The sequence below is a fragment of the Acinonyx jubatus genome, chromosome C1 (genome assembly GCF_027475565.1).
Source record: "Acinonyx jubatus isolate Ajub_Pintada_27869175 chromosome C1, VMU_Ajub_asm_v1.0, whole genome shotgun sequence".
In the NCBI taxonomy this organism is placed as follows: Eukaryota; Metazoa; Chordata; class Mammalia; order Carnivora; family Felidae; genus Acinonyx; species Acinonyx jubatus.
This window is the reverse complement of record NC_069381.1, coordinates 23,289,872-23,312,813: the sequence shown is the minus strand read 5'-3', so window position 1 is coordinate 23,312,813 and position 22,942 is coordinate 23,289,872. Positions and strand designations below refer to the sequence as shown.

Sequence of the window (22,942 nt, the reverse complement as noted above, 5' to 3'; positions counted from 1 at the left end):
AATGACAGAGTCATATATTCTTTGGGAGTTCCCAGGGCAGAGGGTGAGGACAAAAACAAAAATCAGGGCCTCTCAAACTTTTCCCCTTAAGTGTCCTTAATGGCATGGGGCGCCTGATACATGATACATGGCATCCGGTAAGTGTCCGACTTCAGCTTAGGGCATGATCTCATGGTTTGTGGGTTCAAGCCCTGCAGCTGTTAGCTCAGAGCCTGGAGCCTGCTTCAGATTCTGTGTCTCCCTCTGTCTCTGCCCCTCCCTTACTTGTGCTGTCTCTCTCTCTCTCTCTCTCTCTCTCTCTCTCTCTCTCTCTCTCTCAAAAATAAATAAATAAACATTAAAAAAAAAATTGGCAAGTGTCCTTAATGGCATGGGAGAATGGAGGCGCCTGGGTGGCTCAGTCAGTTAAGCATCCGACTTTGGCTCAGGTCATAATCTCACAGCTCGTGAGTTCGAGCCCCGCATCAGGCTCTGTGCTGACAGCTCAGAACCTGGAGCCTGCTTCAGTGTCTCCCTCTCTCTCTGACCCTCCACCGTTCATGTTCTGTCTCTGTTTACATTAAAAAAAAATTTTTTTTTAATTTAAAAAAAAATGGCAGAGGAGAATGAACTGGGGCAGAGAGACTATTGAAGTTAATAACCTTGAAATTTTACTTCGTATCTGTAAAATATAAGACCCTCCCCGCTAACTTTTTATTTTGAAAAATTGCAAACAAAAATTGAAAGATGAGTAGAATGACTATCTCTTCATGCTCCACCTAGATTCAATAATCTCTGTCTGTCACACACACATATATATGACTTTGAATGACTACTGAGAGTAAGATACAGACCTCATAATTCTTCACTCTCAAATATTCCTAAATACTTCGACAAGCATCTGCCAAGAATATTCTCCTTCATAATCACAGTACCATTACCCCACCTAAGAAAATTAACAGCAATTCCATAGTACTATTATCTAATGATCATATTAAAATGTCTTCAGTATCAAAAATGTCTTTTATAGCTATTTTTTCCAATCTGGAATCGATCAGGTTTCATGTATCTGGCTATTCTGTGTCTCTAGTGTCTCTTACCTCAGAACGGTCCCCCTACCTTTTTCCTGGTGAAATTGACTATTTAAATGTATGTGGTTTTGTGTGCTGCTTCACGATGTAGCTCTGTTTGTTTTACATTAATAAATGTTTTCAATGACTGAGCACCAAGTAAAATTGACACTCCAGGACAACGTACCACATTTATCTGGGCTTTGTGTCCTCTCCTGTACTTGTCCTAGAAACAGATAACAAATGAGCAATTCGAGTATAATCTAATCCATACTGTCAGAGGCAGTACCAAAGGGCTCTGGAGTTAGAGCAAGTTTTACCGAGGAAATGCGTCTTAAGGAATCTTAAATTTTTTTTTTTTTAACGTGTATTTATTTTTGAGACAGAGAGAGAGCATGAACAGGGGAGGGGCAGAGAGAGAGGGAGACACAGAATCTGAAACAGGCTCCAGGCTCTGAGCCGTCAGCACAGAGCCCGACGCGGGGCTTGAACTCACGGACCGCGAGATCGTGACCTGAGCCAAAGTCGGACACTTAACCGACCGAGCCACCCAGGCGCCCCAAGAATCTTAAAGGAGGCTTGGAACCCGGGGAGAAGCGTGCGGGAGCTGGGAAGTATAGTTGAGGTGATGGGGGAAAAAAAAAACAAAACAGGGACAGCAGCACAGATCACCAAATCAGGTGTGTTCAAAAATGACACACCGCACAGGGTAGTGGTAACAGGATGCTGGGGGAGTTGCAGGCAGATGAGGAACCTTGGGAAGCACTGGAGCCGGATTGCAAAGGGTTTCAAAAGCTAGGGTGGCAGATTTGGGGCTCGTTCTGTGGAAAGGGAGCCAGCCGCGGTCGCGACTCCGCACAGGAGGACGACCACGCCTGAGGATGCTGTCGGTTCTGGGTACCCTCTCAGAAGATCATCGCAAGGAACGGTTGCGGGAACTAGGGGAGACAGATCACTGTCTTCGTACGGCAAATGGCTACGCTGGACAAGAGAAAACACTCATTCTGGGAAGCTTCAAAAGTGCAGAGCCAAGGCAAAGTGGAATTTAAGAGGCAGATTTGCGCTCAACAGAGAAAGCAGAGCTGCCCACGGATAGAAGGATAGAGAGTTCTTCCCCTCTGGAGGTGTGCAGGCGGAAGCTGGGTGACCATTTGACAGAAGTGTTTGTGTTGTATTGATTCAGAGGGCCCAGGCTGTTCATAGAATCCCTGGGGAGTATATTTCAAAATCCCGGTAAGCAGGTCCTGCCTCCAGAGATGTTGTTTGGGCTGGGCTGCTGTGGGGGCCCTGATCCAGACACAGATGGTTTGCACACTAGCATCAGGAGCCACGCGATTAGAGGACCCCTTTCCCAGCTCCGCTGTCCCATGATTATAGATGCCGTTTGCCTCAGACTCTAAGATGGTAATTTTAGGATTCAGTGAATTGTTTTCTGTGAAAGGCCACCTGGGTGACGGCTTATGGAAAATGATAAGGGGTGGGGAGCCAGCAGGGGACTGGGAATCCTGTCAGGGCCTGGGGGCCTGAGGCCTGAACTAACCCTGCCTGTCTTCCTATCCCCAGGTGGCCCCTAGACAAGCCCTGTGTATAATGGAGGCCCAGCGAAGTGTGGGGCTGATTGGAGGGGCCATCTCACAATGTCCCCAGCTCAGCTGGCCTGAGGGCAAACTAACGGGAAGCCCATGTGGCCACCAAGGGCTAGTGGAAAGGGAGATTTGTCTCGGCTGTCAGCAGATGCTGTGCTAGGGATTCTGGACCCCAGAGCCCCAGACAAGGAGACGAAACGTTCTCTGAGCTGTTCAGGGTTTTCCTGACCTAGACCCTAAACCCTGCCCTGTTCCATCCTATTCTTTTTCTCTCAACCATTCCTTCTTATCAGAGCTTTTTTTTTTTTTTTTTTCCTTTTAAGATTTGCTCTAGGGGCACCTGGGTGGGTCAGTCGGTTGAGCGTCAGACTTCGGCTCGGGTCATGACCTCTCAGTTTGTGAGTTCGAGCCCCGCGTCGGGCTCTGGGCTGACAGCTCGGAGCCTGGAGCCTGCTTCGGATGCTGTGTCTCCTCTTTCCGCCCATCCCCTGCTTGTGCTCTCTCTCTGTCTCTCAAAAATAAATAAATGTAAAAAAAAAAAATAATAAGATTTGCTCTAAAGCTGGGATTTTAAAGGGAGTTGGTTGGAGAGGAGAGGTGGCAGTAAGGAGGCAATAGGAAGAAGTATGTGCCGAAGTTAAAGAAAGGAAGGGCTCACAGTTCCTGAAACACCCCTGGCTGTTGGACGCTTCTGTGTCTGCATCTCTTTTTGGCCTGGCAACCTATATTTCAGTCAGCATCACCTTTTCTCTGAAGTTTTCCATCACTACCTAATCCCAAGCAGAGTTAACCATTCTTTCCACCATTCTTGTAGGCGCTAGGCCTCTCTATTCATTGCTAGTAACTGCCTGTTTATATGTTCTGCCTCGGCCACAGGCCCACGAGTCCCAAACTCAGGTGCCATCAGGGGCCGGAGGGGGAAGGCAATGGGTGAAGCAGCCAGGTTCGAGAAAATAAGCAATGGTGGCTCCTGACTGGCTCAGTGGGTAGAGCACGCAACTCTTGATCTTGGGGTTGTAAGTTCGAGCCTCACTTTGTACATAGAGATTACTTCAAAGAAAGGAAGGAAGGAAGAAGAAAGAAAGAAATAGTAGACGATGCCATTCGATGCCAGACGACTGGCCAACAGTGTGCTAACCCCCAAGCCATTATCCCGAGGATTCTCGGGATAGCCTATTCATTTTTTAAAAAAATTTTTTAACGTTTATTTTTGAGAGGCAGAGAGACAGAGCACGAGCGGGGGAGGGGCAGAGAGAGAGAGACCCAGAATCCGAAGCGGGATCCAGGCTCCGAGCGGTCAGCACAGAGCCCGATGCGGGGCTCAACTCACGAGCCGTGAGATCGTGACCTGAGCTGAAGTCGGACACAACTAACTGTCTCTCTCTCTCCATCCCTCCCTTCCCCCACTTGTGCTCTCTCTCTCTCTCTCTCTCTCTCTCTGTCAAAATAAATAAGCGTTTTTAAAAGAGAAAGAAAAGTTTGGAAAGCGTAAGGAATGGAATAGGAATTTGTTGGTAAAGTGGTTCTGCCTGGGTTCAAATCTTGATTCTGCCATTTCTATGTTACATGAGCCTGGGCAAGTGATCTAACCTCTCTGAGCCTCAGTTTCCCCATCTGGAAGAAGAAGGGGATGATGATCATAGCACCTACCTTAAAGGTTTGCTGGGAGGTTTAATGAGTCATTGCATAGAAATTGCCCAGAACAGTGCCTGGTATAGAAATGCTTAAGAGATGTTAGCTGTTGTGATATGATATAAAATACATCTGGTCTTTGTCCCCATTTTTGGCATAAAGCGGCTGTTCACTATGTATCCTTTCTAAGAAACCAGTAAAGGTAAGTGAAACACCTTCCTGCGTTCTCTGAGCCGTTCACAAGCACATTATCGAACCTAAGGAGGAGATCACGGGCACCCCCGACTTAGAGCTGGTCAGGCGGAAGTAGGGGTGACCACAGACTTGCCGCAGGCATCCGACACGTGGGCGGTCACGTGGGGACTGACCCTGAATTCAGCTGCGGGTCTGCGCTCATTCTGGGTAGTTAGTGTCAGATCTGAAGTGAATTGTTGAACGATCGGCTGGTGTTGGAGAATTGGTTGGTGTCAGAAAATACCCCAGAAACTATCGTTGGTGAGCATGTCCCGGCCTCTAACGTGGAAGAAGGAGAAATTAATTGGCTTCACATTTTGGCCATCTTAGGAGCGAACTTTCTCAGAAGCTTTCCGTGTCAACCCTCACAGGGGCCACGGTGGAAGATTCAGACCCTGTGACCACTTGGTTTAGGGCCAAGGAGGAACTCCTTAGCACCTCATAAATCCCAGGCCTTCCACAGCTCCCCCTGGGCCTCTCTCCAGGGCTGACCATGACTCTGCCTCCTCACTCAGGAAGCGTGGGTATGCTCTGAATCATCTCTGCCCTTTATTTCTAAATCCTGCTTTGTTTGCCCCACAGTCTTTCCCTACTTGAAGGGTTAGTCATCCTTCACGCTGCCAGCTATGACGAGCCCCTCCAGACGTCATCCCCAGCTCCTAACCCCCTCCCCCCCCACCGCCGCCCGACGTCTTTCAAAGCTGTTTCTGGCTGTTCCTACGATTGGATTGCCTTCCCCCTTAGAACTTCCAGGTGGTAAAGAGGGCACAAAGTATGCTGAAGCCTGAGGCCAGGAAGATCATTCATTTACCACGTGTTTGCTGACTCCCGACGTGATCCCAGCCCCGTGGGATGCAGAGGTAATTTATGACACTGTTGCTGGCTCCCCATAGAGCGCACAGTCTATTGGGGGAGACCAGCGACATCAGAAAAGTACAGCAAATCCCAGTAAAAGTGCTAACGGAGGTATCGCACAGACCACTGCCAGCCCAAAGGTGAGGCACTGCTCCAGGTGACAGAGAGTTAAGGAAGGCCTCTGAGGGGAAGTGACTGTGGAGCTAAGATTCGAAATGGGAAGTTCTCCGGGCTGGGAATTTGGACCGGAGATGTACTCCAGACAGCACAAAATGGGCGAAGCCTGTGTGTGCGTGGATTCATCAGGGCAGGACTTGGGCTAAATGGAACGACCGGGGGCCAGAGGCTAATTCTGAGGTCAGACAAGCCATCTCTTGGCCCATGGGTCAGACTTAAAAGCGAGTCAGCCAGGCCTGGGAACATGATGCGATACAGCCGAGAGCCTGGCAAGGGCTGGTCACAGCCCCAGCAGAAGGACTGAATGGGATGATATATGCCAAGTGCCTGGCTCAGAGGAAGCGCTCAATAAGCTATCACTATTATTGTTATTATTACCGATTTGCATTGTTAGAGTCTCGGGGGGAACTGACAGAGGCTCTATCTGGAAGAGGCCCCAGAGAGGGCCTGCTAGAGAACCATTACATCTGGGCCGAGGCTTCGTGGGGTTAGTTCTTATTCTTTTGTGAGAAACAGACTCTTTGAAGAATCTGATGAAAGCTGTCGGGGCCTCTCCCCAGAAAAAGGCACATCTGCTCGCACGAAGCTTTGCATATTATTTCAGGGACTTCACAGACTCCTGGAAGCCTGTCTAGTCATAGAACCTGGTTGGACACAGCTGTTACTCGCCAAGCATGACTGAAAAAAAGTTCCCACTGTTACCTTCTTTTATTCTTCCAAGTGAAAACCTCAGCACATGTACTTTCAACCCTATGAATATCCTGTGTGTGTGTGTTCTGTTTATTTATTTTTGAGAGAGAGCGTGTGCACAAGTGGGGGCGAGGCAGAGAGAGAGAGAGACACAGAATCCGAAGCAGGCTCCAGGCTCTGAGCCATCAGCACAGAGCCCGATGCAGGGCTTGAACTCACAAACTGTGAGATCATGACCTGAGCCAAAGTCGGACGCTTAACTCTGAACGGACTGAGCCACCCAGGGGCCCGCCTGCAGCCTGTGTGTTTTAAAATACCAAGCAGCATGCTGAGGAATTGCTGGGGGAGGGGGACCAGAGAAGAGCCCAATTTAGGAGTCCAGGGAGGAGAGGGGGCTGGCCTCTGGCTATTCGGGTCCAGAACCATGGGTCTGAATCCGTATCACGCTGCCCCCCACCCCCGCCCCCGGGTCAGGAGGGCTGGCCAGAATGGAGACTATGGGAAGAATTGGCAACCTTCTGTTCCTTCTGTCAGAACACTGTTCACCACTCCTCTGCCTCTCCTTCCCTCCTATTGTCTTCTCAATATTAACGTCATTTCCCCAAGGAGGCCCTTCCTGGTCTCCACACCTGGATTGTGCCCCCTTCTTCTCTTTTCCTCTTTATTGTCCTTTAAGGCACTCATCAGAATCCATCATTATGTATTTATTTGTATGTTTCTTGTAATGACAACCCCTCATTGGACTGTTTTCTCACTGAGCACAGAGACTGGTGCATCCCCTTCTCCCCAGCGGAGATCCTGGCCCATAGTAGGTATTTCATAGACCTTAGCTGGAAGGTACGGTTCACAGAATGGTCAGATGGGATACAGAGGAGCCCAGAGGATGCCTCAGGGGTTCCCACCTGAGTGATCCTAACCACCAAGATGACTCAGAAGTTAGGAGTAAGGCGGGGGGGGGGGGGGGGGGGAGGATTACATGGATTTGGCATGTGTTTGGAAGTTGGAGTGCTTTTCAGAGTGTCTTGAAGAAGGCAGTCTTCTGCTGACTCCCTCCTCACTGCAGCCTCAGTTAGGGGTTAGGGGCAGGCCACAGCCCCCCTGCGCCAACCTCTGTCTCTGCCATCAGGCAGCTCACCCACATGCCTCTGGGAGCTTGTCTGTTCCCTGGGAAGCTCAATGGGTTCTGGAACAGCGCCGCAGTGCTCATCTCTGGATCCCGGGCGCCCCCAGGGGTGTGTATGCAGTCCCGGCTCAGTAAATGCCAGTAGAAGGAAAGAGGGAAGAACGAAAATGTGACCAGACACTCAGGAGGGAGGCCGGGGTGAGGAGCAGACCTGGGAACCAGAGTGACAGGAGAGGTCCAAGGCTGGAACCCCCGGGGGGGGGGGGGGGGGTCCTACAGACAGGGCGGAGAGAGGAGTGCTCCAGCACCCTCAGCGGGCCAGGCACAGGGCTAAGTGCTTTATTCACACAAGAGCTTTTCACCTTGGCAACTCCGAAGCACACGTTACTCCCACTTTGCTAAGAAACCTGAGGCGCAGAGGGGCGACGTGACTCGCCCAAGGTCACACAGCCCGTGAAGTCCGGCTTTGACCCAGGGCTGTCCACCCCCAAGCCTGCACTCTTCCACTCCCTCCCCGTCTCTCCCTCCACCCTCCACTTCCCTACCCCTTCCCCCCTCCCCTCTGCTCCCGAGGCCGCCCCGCCCCGCCCCTCCCTTACTCCCTCCCGGTGGCGGCGGCGGAGCCACGTGGTGGGGCCGGGAAGCCGCGGCCGCCGAGCGCCCGGGCGGCTGCCCCAGCTGGGCAGTGCTGCTGTGCGCCGCGCTCGGTGCCCGCGCTCCCCGCTCCGCGCTCCCCGCCAGCCGCCCCGGGGCAGGAGGCGCGCCTGGCGGCCGGCCGGCCAGACAAAGGAGGCGCGGCGCGGCGGAGCCGGCGCGGGCCAACGGACCATGGACTCGGGGCGCGAGCGGCCGGCCCCAGCCCTGAGGACCCGGCGCCCCCGGGCCCGGCCCTAGGCGCCCGGCTCCGCCGCCCGGGGCGCGCAGCGGGGAGGACGCGGAGCCCGTGCGGCGCGGAGGAGCAGGCGGAGGCCGCCGAGCTAGAGGGGCGCCGCGGCGGACGGCCCGCGCGGTCCCCGGAGCCATGGGCAAGTGCAGCGGGCGCTGCACGCTCGTCGCCTTCTGCTGCCTGCAGCTGGTGAGCGCCGGGCGGCCGGGGCCGGGTGGGGCGCGGCGGGGCGGGTCCCGGGCGTGCGGGTGGGCTACACAGCCCGTGTGTGTCTCCGTGTGTGTCTGCCGCGAGTCCCGGGTGGGGGGTGGGCTGGAGTCACGGGGCGGACGGGCGGAGCCTGCTCCTGCTGGCCCGGCTGGCTCTTTGTGTGCGCTTCTCGCCCGGCTCTCCCCAGTCCCCGAGTGCGTCCTGTGCGCCGGTCCCCCGCCCGCCCGGCACCGTGCGAGTGGCCTGCTGTGGGACTGTGGCTCGCTGGGGCCGGGGGTGTGTCCCGGGCTGCTGAGCTGGATCCCTTGAGGTCCCTGCTGGGTGTTTTCCTCTAGATTATTCGAGTGCGCGGCTCTCCTGTCCTCCGGGTCTGTGCCCGCGCGAGTGTTGCTCACAAAGTCTCTGCTCCTCCGTGTGTGTTTCTGTGTGTGTGTGTGTTTGTCTCCGGCTTTCTCCTTGCTGTGTCTCTAGATCTCTAACCCTTTCCTGGTCCACGTTCATCTGTGTGTATTGGGATCTTAGACTCCAAGAACCGTTCACTCCTCCTTTGTGCTGTAGCTGCCTGGCTCCCCCCTCCTGACTGAGCAAGCCTGGGTGGGAATGGAGACCCGCCTCTCTGGAGAGTCACCAGGAGCTGCCAGGTCCTGGGCCAGTCTGACAAACTGGGTGCTGGCTGCCCTCCTTGCTTTGGCTGTGGCCACTGCGGCTGGGGGCGGGGGGGGGGGGTGCTCTCCATCAGTCTCACCTGAGTGTCATGGGTGGGGACCCGCAGACAAGCCCTTCTGCCTTGACCGGCACCAGTGAGGGGTTGGGTGCCCTGGGTGGGGAGGGGAGCATCTGGGGAAACCATGCCCAACCCCAGCTTAGGCAACTCTGCTTCTCCTCTGAGGGAGGCCAGTGGAGTGAATTTGGGGGCTCACGAGGACCAGGTCTGCTCTTCCCTTCAGGCTCCGGCAGGTGAAGTTGGGAAGCGGGTTAAAGAGAGGTCAGGGTCTCCCGCCTAACCCTAGAGCTCAGGCGTGGCGACTGGGGGGTTTTGAAGCTGTGCTGAGCTTCTAGGCAGAGGTGCGTGGGGACCTCCAAGGGCAGGAGTCCGGGCTGGGTGTGAGGTGGGGGAACCTGAGCCTCACTGGTGCCTAACTCCACAGCCTCGTCTCCACGGTTGCCTGCGCCCACCGGCGGCTCCTCCAGCACAGGTGCACACAATAGCGCCGAGTGACTCGTTGAGTCTGGATGTGCAGACCTCCTCGTTCATCTTGCTTCTCTCCTCTTGGGGACGCCAGCCCCAAACTTGCCAGCCACAGACTTGCTCTCTTGGGCAGTGGTAGAAACAGCCAGGCCCTGAGGGTAGTAGCCCTGCTCCCAGCGGTGGGATGCAGGGCAAGCGACTTCCCTTCGCCAGGCTGCTTTGGTCTGCCTGTCTGGAAATTGCCCATCCTTGAGGGTTGGGGGGGGGGGGGATTAATTAAAATCAGGTAGAGTGGAAACTCCAGAAGGGCAGAGATTATCTGTTTCGTTCCCAACTAAATCCCAGCAGCTGGAACAGTGCCTGGCACTCCATTAATATTTGTAAAATAAATTAATGAATCAGGTATCTGGCAACGCCTGGCTCACAGTAGAAACACCCTTCTTTATCTACTTGGAGGAATATAAAAAAACTTTTCGGAGGTTTGTTTTTTTTTTCCTGTGTGTTAATTTTTAACTTTTAAACTAGGACCTTTTTCATGCTTAAAAAAAGTTACATACATATTGTAAAAATGAACCCGTCCACAGTCAAACGGCAGAACTTAAACGTACATTCGCCTCCATGCCTGTCCCACACCCCAAAGGTAGGCACTGTTGTTAGTCTGCCCCGTGCTCGTTCTCTGCTGCTGCCGACAGCGGTTAGCTTTGGGGAGCATTTACTAGGATGTTGGGTGCTCTTGTAAGCCCTTTTCCACGTATTTACTAATTTAATCCTCATATCCCGTCAAGTAACCTGCCCAAAGTTCTACAGCTAAGCGCCAGGCTTTGAAGCCAGGCAGGTGACCAGCATTCTCTGTTGCCTTCTTAATGATAAAATAAGTACTTCTGGCCCAGAGCGATCAGGGGTTCTTTGTCCTTACTACTCCCAGCCTCCAGAACTCTCCCCAGCTAAGCTAACCCCACCCTTCTGCTTAGAGAGTTTGCCAGCATAGGGACTCTGGAAGTAGGCGAGACCTGGGTCGGATTCTGACTCTAATACATCTTGGCTGGGTGGCTTCGGACAACTTATGGGAATTACGTGAGATAATTTGGGGGGAGGGCGTGCTCCAAGAAGGGACTTGGAAATCGATCTCTTGCCTCTGTTCTGTCTGGGCGGATTGCAGAGCGGGTCCCTTCAGCTGTCACTAACTCCCAGGAGCCTCTGCTGCCTAGCAGCTTCTGTCATGTACTCCTGGATGCTGGAATCCACCAGCCTGACATCATCCCAGAGAGAAGGGAGCCTGTTTTCTCACCCGGTGGAAAGGGGCCGAGAAGGAAAAGGCTGTTAAATGTTTCTCAGCTGAAAACTTTAGAAGACGAGCTGTCAGTTCTCTGTTTTGGACGGGGTTTGATCGTTATGATGAAACAGGCTAGCTCTGAACACTCTTCTGTAGTTGGGATAGACTGGCTTTGGGTGAGGGAGTAGGGGTGAGTGTTTACTGCAGGGTAGGAGGGGCAAGTGGGAGCTGTACCATTCAGAGGGACAAGTGTAGGGACAGGGCTGGGGAGTTTGATAGGACAGGCCTGGGTTCGAGTCCTGGCTTTGTCACTTCCTAGCCGTGTGGTCTTAGGCAAGTTGCTTACCCTCTCTGAGCCACAATGTTGTCCCCTGTGAAAAAGAGATAATATAAACCGTTCTGAATTCTTGGGGTTGTTGTGAGGGGTAAATGCATATAACGAACTTAGCATTGTGCCAGGCACAGAGTGAGCATTCAATCAACTATAGCTTCTTCCTGTCATCATAATGATATATACCATGGGGCGCTTTCCTGGAATTGTGGCCCAACTGTATCCAGGTCCCCCTCGCCCTGCAGTCTTCCTTTGTGGGAAGCAGCAGGTAGCTGGGTGCTGAGCTGACAGAAGGCTTGGATTCAAGTACAGTTCTGCCACTGACATCCTGTAAACTCAGACAAGTCTTTTTCCCACCGCAAGCTTTGGTTTCTTCCATCTGTAAAATGGGAAGCACCCCTGGTCTGTGTCTCTGGGGTCCTGCCAGTTCTATCCATCGGGGACTGTGGGACCACGTCCAGCTGGCCCTGGAGGTTTCAGGGCGTCTCCGTCCGGTGCCATTCTGCAGAACGTCTTGGGTCCCTTCCTTTCCCGAGTTCTACTCAGTGTATCATCTTTTCTTTTTTTTTTTTTTTAATGTTTATTTACTTATTTTGAGAGAGAGAAAGCATGCATGAGCGGGGGAAGGGCAGAGAGAGAGAGAGTGGGAGAGAGAGAGAATCTCAAGCAGGCTCCTAGCTGTCAGCACAGAGCCCCGGTGAACCCATGAACCCTGAGATCATGCCCTGAGCAAAAATCAAGAGTCAGATGCTCAACCGACTGAGCCACCCACGTGCTCCTACTTAGTGTATCGTCTTGACCTTTTAAATGCCGTTCACTCCCTGAATGTTACGTGTGTCTCCTTTCCTTCCCCCTGTCCAACCCCTGCCCTTCTTTCCAGGTCCGCCTCCTTCCTGAGACCTTACAGGCCACTCTGTTCTTCCTGTAAGATGAACCAAGGAGATTTGCCCAAGGGAATCCTCATCAGTTTCTTCTTCATCATCATTATCGCTCCCATTTCTGGAGTCCTGTGCTAAGCACTTTATATGCATTACCTCATTTAACCAAATGAGCTTACATATGTAGAGTGTTTGGCAAAGTGCCTGGTGCATGTTAAATGATCGATAAACGTTAGCTTTTTTTTTTGCCTACTGTCTTTATCCTTACCATTATTCCACACAGTGGGATGGATGTTCTCGCTATCCCCTATTTCAGATGAGGAAACTGAGGCTCAGGAAGGTGACGAAGTTCGCCCGAGGTCTCTAAGCTAGCCAGTGGCAGGACCAGGATGGGCGCACTCTCCTGCCCGAGCGGAGAGCCACCCTCTCCGCCTGCGCCCGTCGGCCGCTCCTGTTTATGCAGTGTGTGCCCTCAGACCGGTGTCTTCACTGCCTCAAGCCTCAGTTTCCTCATCTGAACATGGTAATATTTCAGTGGGATCATGCACGTGCCTGGCACGGTGAGCCATTGAGTGCTCAGTGATACATCACTGCCACGGTTGTTCTCCGTCCCAGCCCTGGGTGACCTTGGACACCTGCATTCACTCCTCTGGGCTTTAGTTTCTTCCTCCCTGAAAGAGAAAGAGTCCCCCCCACCCCCACCTTGCAGGGTTGTAGAAAAGGGGTTAGCCAGGTGCCGTGCACATAGTAGGTATTTAGAGAAACGCTGCCTGCTCGTCCCTTCTGGAAAGCTCTTCTTTCTGGAAGGTGGTGCGTGAGGGGGAAAATATGTAGCTTCCTGCTGAGCTGGGAGTAATGGTGTGAAACGTGGTCAACCTGATTGATGTCGTTATTAGCAATAGTGATGGTAAGGACTGGAGGGAGCGCGCTCTGAAGCAGCTTCGTCTGCAAGCTGGTGGCTTCCCGGGGAGGGTCTGCTCTGCTCTAGGTGCCTCGGGTTCTCCAGCCGGGCTCTGGAGTCAGGAGCACAGAGCACAGAATTGTCTGGGACACTGACCGTTTTTGTTCCTCGCATCCCTTTGCACCACTGCGGGGGTAGTCAGCTCCCTTCTGCAGATGGACAGGCTGAGAGCAAACAGCCCTGAAGACCCTTACGAGGCAGGTAGAGCAAAGTGGAAGAGAAAAGAGAGCCTGGGGGAGGGGTGGGGCACGGGAGGGCCCTAGTTTGGCTCCTCTGTAGGGGTAGGCGGGTGCAGGTTTTTGAGATAAGTGCCCCGTCACTGGCAGCTGCTCTGAGATCTGGCACAGGGGTCAGGAGCCCTACCTCTGGGGTCAGTCAGATCGACATCGCTGCCTCGCTTTGTGACTCCCAGCGAGTCCCTTACCCTCTCTGAGCCTCCGCCTCTCTCCTGTGAAGCAGTCAGAACATCAGCTCGTACCCCGTGGCAGCTTGGGGGGACCCCATGAGACGGTATAGGCATCGTGCCAGTGGGGATTGCTCCCTATGGCTCCCTGCCATTTGCCTCGAGACTTGGACGGGCCACCACAGCCCCCCTGTCTGCCGGGGTCAGAGATTTTAGCGGTCAGAGTCATTTCCATAAACTCTTCAGATCTCAGTTTCTTTATGTGGCGAATGGACGGTTTGGAGGGAAATAATGACAGCAACTACTCTCCTATGAGCCAGGCCCTGGGCTCACCACTTCACATACCTAGTCCCTCGTTGCCGTCTGGATTATCCACAGCCACATAGATAGCAGGGGCAGAATGAGCATTTAAACCCCAGACCTTCTGAGCTGCTTGTCCCCCGTTTCTGCGCACCCCAAGGCCTGTGCTGAGTGGAAGGTTGCTAAGAGGCAGGTTGAGGGAAAGTTATCCCGGGAAGAAATTAACCTGTATTGAAGACCCAGGAGCCCTCAGGCTCAGGTGTGGTTTTTATACCCATTTCCTGATGGGCATACTGAGGCCGGACATGAAGTGACTTGTCACCGAGGAAACAGAAGATACAGTCTGGGCCTCAGATGAGTGATCGAGGGAAGAAGATTTGAGAATGCTTGTAAAATCTGGACCAAGCAGGGATGGTCAACGTGATGACTGACATCTCTTCTGTCCTCTGGCTTCAGGGGCATAGGGGTGATGAGCAAGTTGAGACCCGAGATGTGGTTTTTGTTTGGGGTTTTTATTTTTATCCCTTTTGTAAAGCAGTCTCTATGCTCAATGTGGGGCTCGAACTCACAACCCCAAGATCAAGAGTCTCATGCTTCACTTACTGAGCCATCCAGGTGCCCCAGAGATGTGCTTCTTATTTATTTTATTTATTTTTATTTTTTAAATTAAACTAGAAATTTATTTGTAGAATGATAGGATTGAGGGGTTTTTTTCTTTTAAAACAACAGTCTGTATGATGTAATGGAAAATATCTTGGATATGAGTAGGATATTCATTCCACTTTTTTTCATTTTCATTTTATTTTTATAATTTACATCCAAATTAGTTAGCATCTAGTGCAACAATGATTTCAGGAGTAGATTCCTTAGTGCCCCTTCCCCATTTAGCCCATCCCCCCTCCCACAACCCCTCCAGCAACCCTCAGTTTGTTCTCCACATTTATGAGTCTCTTCTGTTTGGTCCCCCTCCCTGTTTTTAGATTATTTTTGTTTCCCTTCCCTTATGTTCATGTGTTTTGTCTCTTAAAGTCCTCATATGAGTGAAGTCATATGATATTTGTCTTTCTCTAACTAATTTCACTTAGCATAATACCCTCCAGTTCCATTCACCCAGTTGCAAATGGCAAGATTTCATTCTTTTTGATTGCCGAGTAATACTCCATTGTATATATATACCACATCTTCTTTATCCATTCATTCATCCATCGGTGGACTTTCGGGCTCTTTCCATACTTTGGCTACTGTTGATAGTGCTGCTATAAACACGGGGGTGCATGTGTCCCTTAGAAACAGCACACCTGTATCCCTTGGATAAAAATGCCTAGTAGTGCAATTGCTGGGTCGTAGGGTAGTTCTATTTTTAGTTTTTTGAGGAACCTCCATACTGTTTTCCAGAGTGGCTGCACCAGCTTGCATTCCCATTTTATTTATTTATTTTAATGTTTATTTATTTTTGAGAGAGAGAGACAGAGCACAAGCAGGGGAGGGGCAGAGAGAATCCGAAGCAGACTCCAAGCTCTGAGCTGTCAGCACAGAGCCCAGTGCAGGGCTCGAACCCACAAACGGCGAGATCATGACCTGAGCCAAAGTCGGACGTTTAACCGACTGAGCTGCCCAGGCGCCCCAAGATGTGCTTTTTACAAGCTAGTTCCAGGGGCGCCTAGGTGGCTCAGTCGGTTGAGCCTTTGGCTCAGGTCATGATCTCCTGGTTTGTGGATTTGAGCCCCACATTGGGCTCTGTGCTGACGGTGTAGAGACTGCTTCACATCCTCTATCCCCCTCTCTGACCTTCCCCCACTCTCACGCTCTCTGAAAAATAACATCAAAAAAAATTTTTTTTAAAGCTAGTTCCCAGCCACAGGGGATGGAGCCAGTTTTGGTAAGAGGGAGCCCAGTAGCAGTGCCCTCAGCCCTCCAGGCCTTGACCTGGAGAGAGAGAGGGCAGGTGAATCAGAGATGCTTCTGCCAGTGAGTACCAAGGTTTTATTTTTATTTATTTTGTTAATTTTTTTTAACGTTTATTTATTTTTGAGACAGAGAGAGACAGAGCATGAACGGGGGAGGGGCAGAGAGAGAGGGAGACACAGAATCTGAAACAGGCTCCAGGCTCTGAGCGGTCAGCACAGAGCCCGATGCGGGGCTCGAACTCACGGACCGCGAGATCATGACCTGAGCCGAAGTTGGACGCTTAACCGACTGAGCCACCCAGGCGCCCCAGTACCAAGGTTTTAGAAGAGGTGTTAATGTGGCTGCAGGCTTGACTGTGTTACCTGGCCTCCTGGCCTCTGCCTCTCAAAGCAGCTGGTGAACGAGAGGCAGAGAGGTCAACAGGGAAGAGCTTGAGCTTTGGGGTCAACAGGGAAGAGCTTGAGCTTTGGGGTCAGGCGGGGCTTTGAGTTACATCTCTGCCTCTTTGTAGCTGGGTGACCTTGGGCAAGACACTTAACCTCTCTGAGCTTGCACCTGCAGTTCTCTAAATCAGGATAATAATCTGCCTCTGAGAGTTGCCAGGAGGCTCCTTTGAGATAAACTGTGCTGAGTGGAGCTCACAAAGGGTTCACACTCTTAAATGCTCCAGAAATGGCATAGCATGTTCTATGAATCTGAATACTGTGGCATCTAGGAGAGGGGGCGTGCCCTCTTTTGAATGAGTAGAAGACACAGGTGAAGCAGAAGTTCTAAAGCTGTGTGGCTTTGGCCTTACTGCTCCTCAGTCTTCTCTTCCATAAAATGGGAATAATAATAGCACCCCCTCGCAGGGTGGCCTGAGATAACGCAGAGAGAGAGAGCTCTGGGCACAGAGCCCAGCACTCAATCAGAGGGGAGCAGACAGGAAGGTGTGGCCCCTCTATAAAGGGAGAAGCTGGACTCATCATCTAGGAGGACCTCCAGCGCTGAGTTAGCAATGAGTTCCATCCTTTCCCAGGTAGAGACCAGACTTGCTGCTACACCAGCCTGTCGTGCTGGAGGGCAGTGGCGAGGATGTGAGAATCGGGCTCTGAGCAGAGGGGGACACTCCTGCCTCGAGTGGCCTGCCCAAGGCTTTACACCCAGGTGTCAGGTAGTCAGGGGCTCACGTGACCTCTCCTTTCCTCTGCCTTCTGGGTGAGCGTCCATACTATCCCCGTCCCGGATGCCCACACGGCATATTTGGTTGTAAACTCAAGTCTCAGACCACAGAGTTTCAAGAGCAGAAGGTTCTGACCTATCCCAAACCCCGGGCCGCTGCAGGTCAACTTCTTCAAATCCAGAAAAAAACTAAATCCTGTTGGGTCAGAGAGTAAGAATTGCCATCAGCTAACCCTACCCGGAATTGTATTCAGCAAATATTTATGAAGCACCCACAAAGTGCCGGGCACAATTCTAGGTGCGAGGTCACCCTGGGGTACAAAGTATGCCCTCTGCTGCAAGTCAGAATCCTGGGGTTCTGGAACTCACTTCCTGTGCATCTTTGAGCTGGCCCTGCCCTTCCCGGGGCCTCATTTTCTCCAGTCTGTGAAAGTGGGAACTGGAGAGGAGATTGTTGAACTCCATCAGTGGTCTTCAGGTTATCTATCGAGGCTCTGCAGTGGCGGACCGACAGTCAGGTGGTGAGTTCCCTGTCCCTGGCAGGGGTGAAGAATTTGTAAATTGGATGACCCCTTGGATGTGTGATGGATCTGACGATGATCCAGGTCCCTTGGAAACCACCAGAGGCTGGTTCTAGGTCCTGAGAGGGCAGTGGCAATAACATAAAATGGTATCTGTTACGAATAATGAAAATCTGGTGGGCATTTTTGTGCTCCTAGCCAGTTGCTCTGCCTTAATTCAGCATGCTCCCCCTCACCCCATCCCAAGTCACAGAGCCTGGCCGAGCTCTTTACCACCACGTCCACTCTGGCTACCCCGTTGCTCTAGAAAGGGAGGCAGCCCTGGGATTTTCAGGGTAGTGATGGCTCCTAAGCCTCTTTTTTTTTTTTTTTTTTTTTTTTTTTTTTTTTTGAGGGGGGGGTAGGTTCTGCAGCCCCAGCCTGAGTCAGAGATGTGGGTTTTCAATTACACAATTAAATGCACAATTAGGCATAATTACCAGTGCTCAGAGCCCGAGACTGCTCATAATAGGCGTGTAATCTACTGCAGCTTCTGTTTATACTACTCAGCGCACTCCCTAATGATGCCAGGATGCCTTCACACCGCATGGTTGCCATGGAAACGAGCCCGCCACCACCATGCAGGGCTGACAAATGGTGTTCCAGTCCTGGGCCCCTGGATTGTTTCTGAGGCCTCTGCAGCCAGCCCCGGGAGTGAAGGGGCTGACGGGGTGGGCCAGGAAGGTGGGTCACCCTCCCTGCTCTGTGACACACCCCGCTGGTTGGAGCCAGCCGGGAAGAGAGGAGAAGGGAGCTTCAGCACCCCCCAGCCCCGAGCAAGCCTTAAGCAGGGTGGCCCAGGTGCGGGGAAGGGTCTCGTGGTGATCTGTTCAAGCTGAGGTGTGGACAGGGGGCCCTGCATACAGCTAGCTCCCACAGGGGCCCGGCTCTGCCCTGAACTGGCTCTGTGACCTTGGACTAGTCCCTGCCCCTCTCTGGGGCTGCGTCCCCACATGTGAAATGGACTGCAGGGTCTCTGCATGTGGGTATTCTAGCAGGGAGATTTATCGAACATTTCTGCCACACTGCTTACCGTGGTAGCCGCGTTACCCCTGGGAGTGCACCCCGCACCCCACTGCTCCACCCTGGTGTGGTAGACGCATCATCCCGGTGTCACAGAAGCAGAATCTGACGGAAGCAGATTCTTCCATCAGGCCGCGGCAGAGCTGGGATTCAAAGCCAGGCAGTCGGATCCCCAAGCCTCCACTCTTGCCTCACATATGTGCTCCTGTCCCCCTGGAAGCAGCCCCAGGCGTGGACCCTTGTCACTCCCGTTTCCTGGATGCAGGGCTCCAGGGCTCAGAGAACTGAAGTCGCTTGCCCGAAGTCACACAGCAAGGTGCTGGCTGATGCCAAAAGCCAGGGTTCCTAGCTTAGAGAAAAGTCGTGAAGGAGTAGAAAGATCTCCTTCCACAAGCACATACAAAGGATCCCCCTTGTCCCCACCTGGCCCCAGCTGCTGAGGAGGCACGGCGTCCTGGGGTCCCTCAGACCCAGCACTTCGCTTTGACCTTGAAAGAAACCTTGTCCTAGTTCTCCCTCCATCAAGCTGCTCACCCTGGTCACTGGAAACAGAGCCTGATTTTTTTATGCTTGTCTTTCTCCTGCATTTCTCTGTCATTCAGTACATTACTGCAGTCACCTACTGTGTGCCACCTCTTGGGGACGAGATGAATCAGACACAGCGGAGAACCAAGGCTGGAGCACAGAGGCTTCGGGGTCCGATGGGCCTGGGTTCAAATTCTGTCACTTAAGGCGTGATTTGGGGCAAGTTGCTTGACCTCTCTGTGCCTTAGTTTCTTCACCTGTAAGGAAGGCACCAACCTGTACTGTGCAGGTTTGTAACATTATTAGCAGTAATAGCCACCGCTTACCAAATGCTTATTACTCTGTGCCAGGCACTCGGCTAAGGCTGTTGCCTAGTCTACCATTGCCATCTAATAGATGAAACCACTGAGCCTCAAGAAATGCGTGGCCGGGGCCACTGAGCTGGTGAGTGGCAGTGCAGACATCCGGTCCGGAGCCCTGCCCTTCCCCCACCAGGTGACCCGCCAGCATGGAGATATGTGTTCCTCCCACCATGTCCCTGGAGCACCCGGCTGTTTGACCGGGTTCTTCTTAGGGAAGGAGGCATCTAGAGGAAAGCGGGGGGAGTCTGAGGGCAGCAGTGCCCATCTGGCCCAGCCCAGGGTTCCGTCCAGCAGGATCTTTCCCCCATTGGCATCCTAACATCTGGGTTTTCTGAGAGGAGGCTGTCAGACGTTACCTTTGCTCCTCCACCATACAGGCGGGAAGACCCCGGTTTGCCCGAGGCCATAAGTCAGTGGCAGCGCTGGGACTGGGACCCAAAGCCACTTTAGGAGATTTCTTGTTACCTTCCTTCTACCCCCTGCTCGTCCTTTGGAGAGAGAGGTTTGGGGCTGTAGTGTGCACGTCTGTGTGTTTGTGTGTATGTGTTCAAAACTGCACACAGCTGCATGCCCAAGCATTTGTGGGGCAGAGACACTGGCACGTAGAGATTTGTGGATCAATAAACATCCCTTCCCGCTTCCTCCCTCTTCATTTATTCATGAACTCTGAACTCCTTGGCTCCAGAGAAACTGCCTGGAAGAAAGCAATTAGAGCATAATTAGAACCACTCCTATTATCAACTCTCAGTGGGAGGGGAAGGGGGGCTGCTAGGCCATGGGGGTGGGGTGGCCCCGGAGTTCCCTGCAGCCCCAAGTCCTGCAGCCGCCCATTTAGCCCCTGCTCACCCCATGGAGCTCAGCCTCCCTGGAGTGCTGTGCAGCAGGGACTAAGGAGCCCATCCCTGGAGGCGTTCAAACACTTAGTAAAGACTAGGAAGGAGAGCTTTCTGCTTTGCGTGCTAAGTTAGAGCAGATGATTGCCTCGTCCCTTCTGCGCTGGGCTCCTTGGGTGCTCCCTGCCAGGGCCTGGGCCGGGGGTTGCAGGAAAACAGAAGCCCAGCCTGGCTCCTGCTCTCCGGAAAACTCCTGTATCAGATGGTAGTGACTGAAGACTACACTGACAATAGGAAATGTAAATTACCTGCAGGAAGCAATTTACCAGGCAGTACTCGTTCGCCGGTCAGATGACTAGCAGTAATAACACCAGTACCAGAAGTCCGTGTTTATGGAGTGTTTTCTGGTCCCAGAGCCGCTGTCTTCCCCACCAGGTGTCCCACCAGCAGAGAGAGGTCACCCAGGAGGCAGGGACAGGCTGTCTGGTGTAGGAACAAAGGTAATGTCTGACAGCCTCCTCTCAGAAAACCCAGACTTTAGGATGTCAGTGGGGGAATGATCCAGCTAGACGGTCCCTGGCTCCCAGAGGGACAGGAAGACAAAGGAGGTGCTGGGTGTTGTGCTGCTGCCTCTCCTCCTCTTCTGCTTCTTCTTTTTTAATGTTTATTTTTGAGATAGAGAGCACCAGCAGGGGAGGGGCAGATAGGGGGACAGAGGATCCAAAGCGGGCTCCGGGCTGACAGCAGAGAGCCTGACGCGGGGCTTGAACTCATGAACTGTGAGATCGCGACCTGAGCCGAAGTCAGATGCTCAACCGTCTGAGCCACCCAGGCGCCCCTGAGCACCGTGCCTCTTGATTCAGATGCTTCTCCTCACTTCATCTTGCAGGAACCCTAGAGGGTGGAGACGAATATCTCTGACGTACAGGTGTGGAAACTGAGGCTTGGGAAGTCACAGAGCCTGCCTAGGATAACAGTGTTGGCCTGTGGGACTCTAGACTCCTCGTGCTTTATGCTCTATCAGGTTTGACGGGGTGATTTGCTCTCTCCAGAGCTTCAGGTTGGGCCTGAGTTGTTCTGAGCTTCCCTGTTGGGCCTTGAATTCGTCTTTTGCATCCATCTCCTGGTTGAAGGCAGCACGTTGAATGCCCTTTGTCCCCTTTCCTCACCCCGTGTCCGCTAAAGAGAGTAAGGGCCCTGCTACTGATCTGGGCCACCGACCCCAGGACCAGTCTCAGCAAAGGAAGGTGAAGGCCTGGCAGATGAGGGTCTCAGGCCTCGTGAGAGAGGATCACCATGGATACGGGAGCTAGGGCTGTAACCAAGGAGAGAGCCCCCCAGCCCTTAGGCTATGGCAAGGAAGCTGTGTCTTCAGGATGTGGAGGGGGGAGACACTGCCACCTGGGGCCCAGATGGACAGAGGAGGGGATGATGAGCTAGATGCGGGCAGAGGAGGACTGTGGGGTCAGTGGTGCTCCCTCCTGGGAATGGGAGCGGGGTACGTGGGACAGCCAGGCCTCCTTCCATTACCCTGTCCCACCTGAGGGGAGGTTGCCATGATCACCCAGCTCTCCTTCGTTGACCCTCCGTGGGGCACTGCCCCCTTTCCCCCAGTGACAGGTGGTCACCCTGGCAGCAGGCCCTGTGCCCAGCAAGGGTCTTGACTTCCCAGTGGCCCCTTCCCTCACATGTGCCGATAGATTGGGCATCGGACAGAGGCAGCGGCCCTGTCCCGGTGGAGGTGAGGGTCCACATGGGGCCAGCTTTCCGACGTGGGCCTTTTACCAGCCCCTCACCAGACTCCCCCAGTGACTGTAGTGAAGTGCCGCTCTGGACCGGCCTCCCTCTGTGTACAGCAGTCTATGGCTCCTTGTTGCCTTCAAGAAGAAGTCTGACGTGGCGCTTCTCAAACTTGAACGTGCAGCAGAATCATCTGGGGGGCGGGGGGGGGGGGGTGCTTCTTAAAATACAGATTTCTGGACCTTGCCCTGAGTTTCTGATTTAGTAGGGCTAAGATAAAGCCTGCCGATACTGCCGGTCCGGGGACCACACAAGGGAGAATTACTTGGTCTAGCCAGTGGGACACTAGGATGCCCAGGCAGGTCCGCCAACCCTAACGCTCACCACTTCCGGTCGCTGGGCTCAGGCCACATTGATGTAAGCACCCCAGCTGCACGTGCCTCACAGCACAGTGCCTTTGCATTTGCTGCACTCTGTTGGACATACATTCGTTTTTCTGCCTCGACTTTCACGCCCTGGACTGGGAGCCTGGCGTCTGAGCTTTCTGGCCCTCCGTGAACCTGTGGTGCTTGATTGACCCCTGTGAGCAGACGGAGAGCCTGGGTGAATAATCAAAAGCCTGCTTCGCTCACTCCGTCAGTCAGGTGGTTATTGGTGCTTACCCCATGCCAGGTACTGTGTTAGGTACTGCGGATTCAGGAATGTGGGAGGCAGGAGGGCTTCTATTTTTTTTTTTTAATAATTTTTTTCTGATATTTATTTTTGAGAGCGCAAGAGAGAGAGAGAGAGAGAGACAGAGTACGAGTGGGGGAGGGACGGAGAGAGAAGGAGACACAGAATCCGAAGAAGATGCGAGGCTCTGAGCCGTCAGCACAGAGCCTGACGCGGGGCTTGAGCTTGCGAACCGCAGGATTGTGACCTGAGCTGAAGTCGGACGCTTAACCGACTGAGCCACCCAGGCGCCCCTGGAGGCAGAGGACTTCTTAAGAGACGCTGGTCAGTGGGTCAGTGTGGCCTTGCAAGGAGTCTGTAAGCAAGGCACGAGCTGGGGTT

The 22,942-nt window shown here is 53.0% G+C and overlaps 1 protein-coding gene across 2 annotated transcripts in view; it reads left to right on the top strand.

Annotated features, from left to right (window-relative positions):
* The first annotated feature begins 7,964 nt into the window (after positions 1 to 7,964).
* NKAIN1 (sodium/potassium transporting ATPase interacting 1) overlaps positions 7,965 to 22,942 on the top strand; it is a 41,633-nt gene continuing 26,655 nt past the window's right edge. The window contains exon 1 of one of the 2 annotated variants that reach the window (XM_027059840.2): positions 7,965 to 8,421. In XM_027059840.2, coding sequence (XP_026915641.1) covers positions 8,368 to 8,421 — 54 coding nt within the window. In that variant the 5' untranslated portion in view covers positions 7,965 to 8,367. The remainder of the gene's footprint in view (positions 8,422 to 22,942) is intronic. The other variant, XM_027059838.2, reaches the window with a different exon arrangement.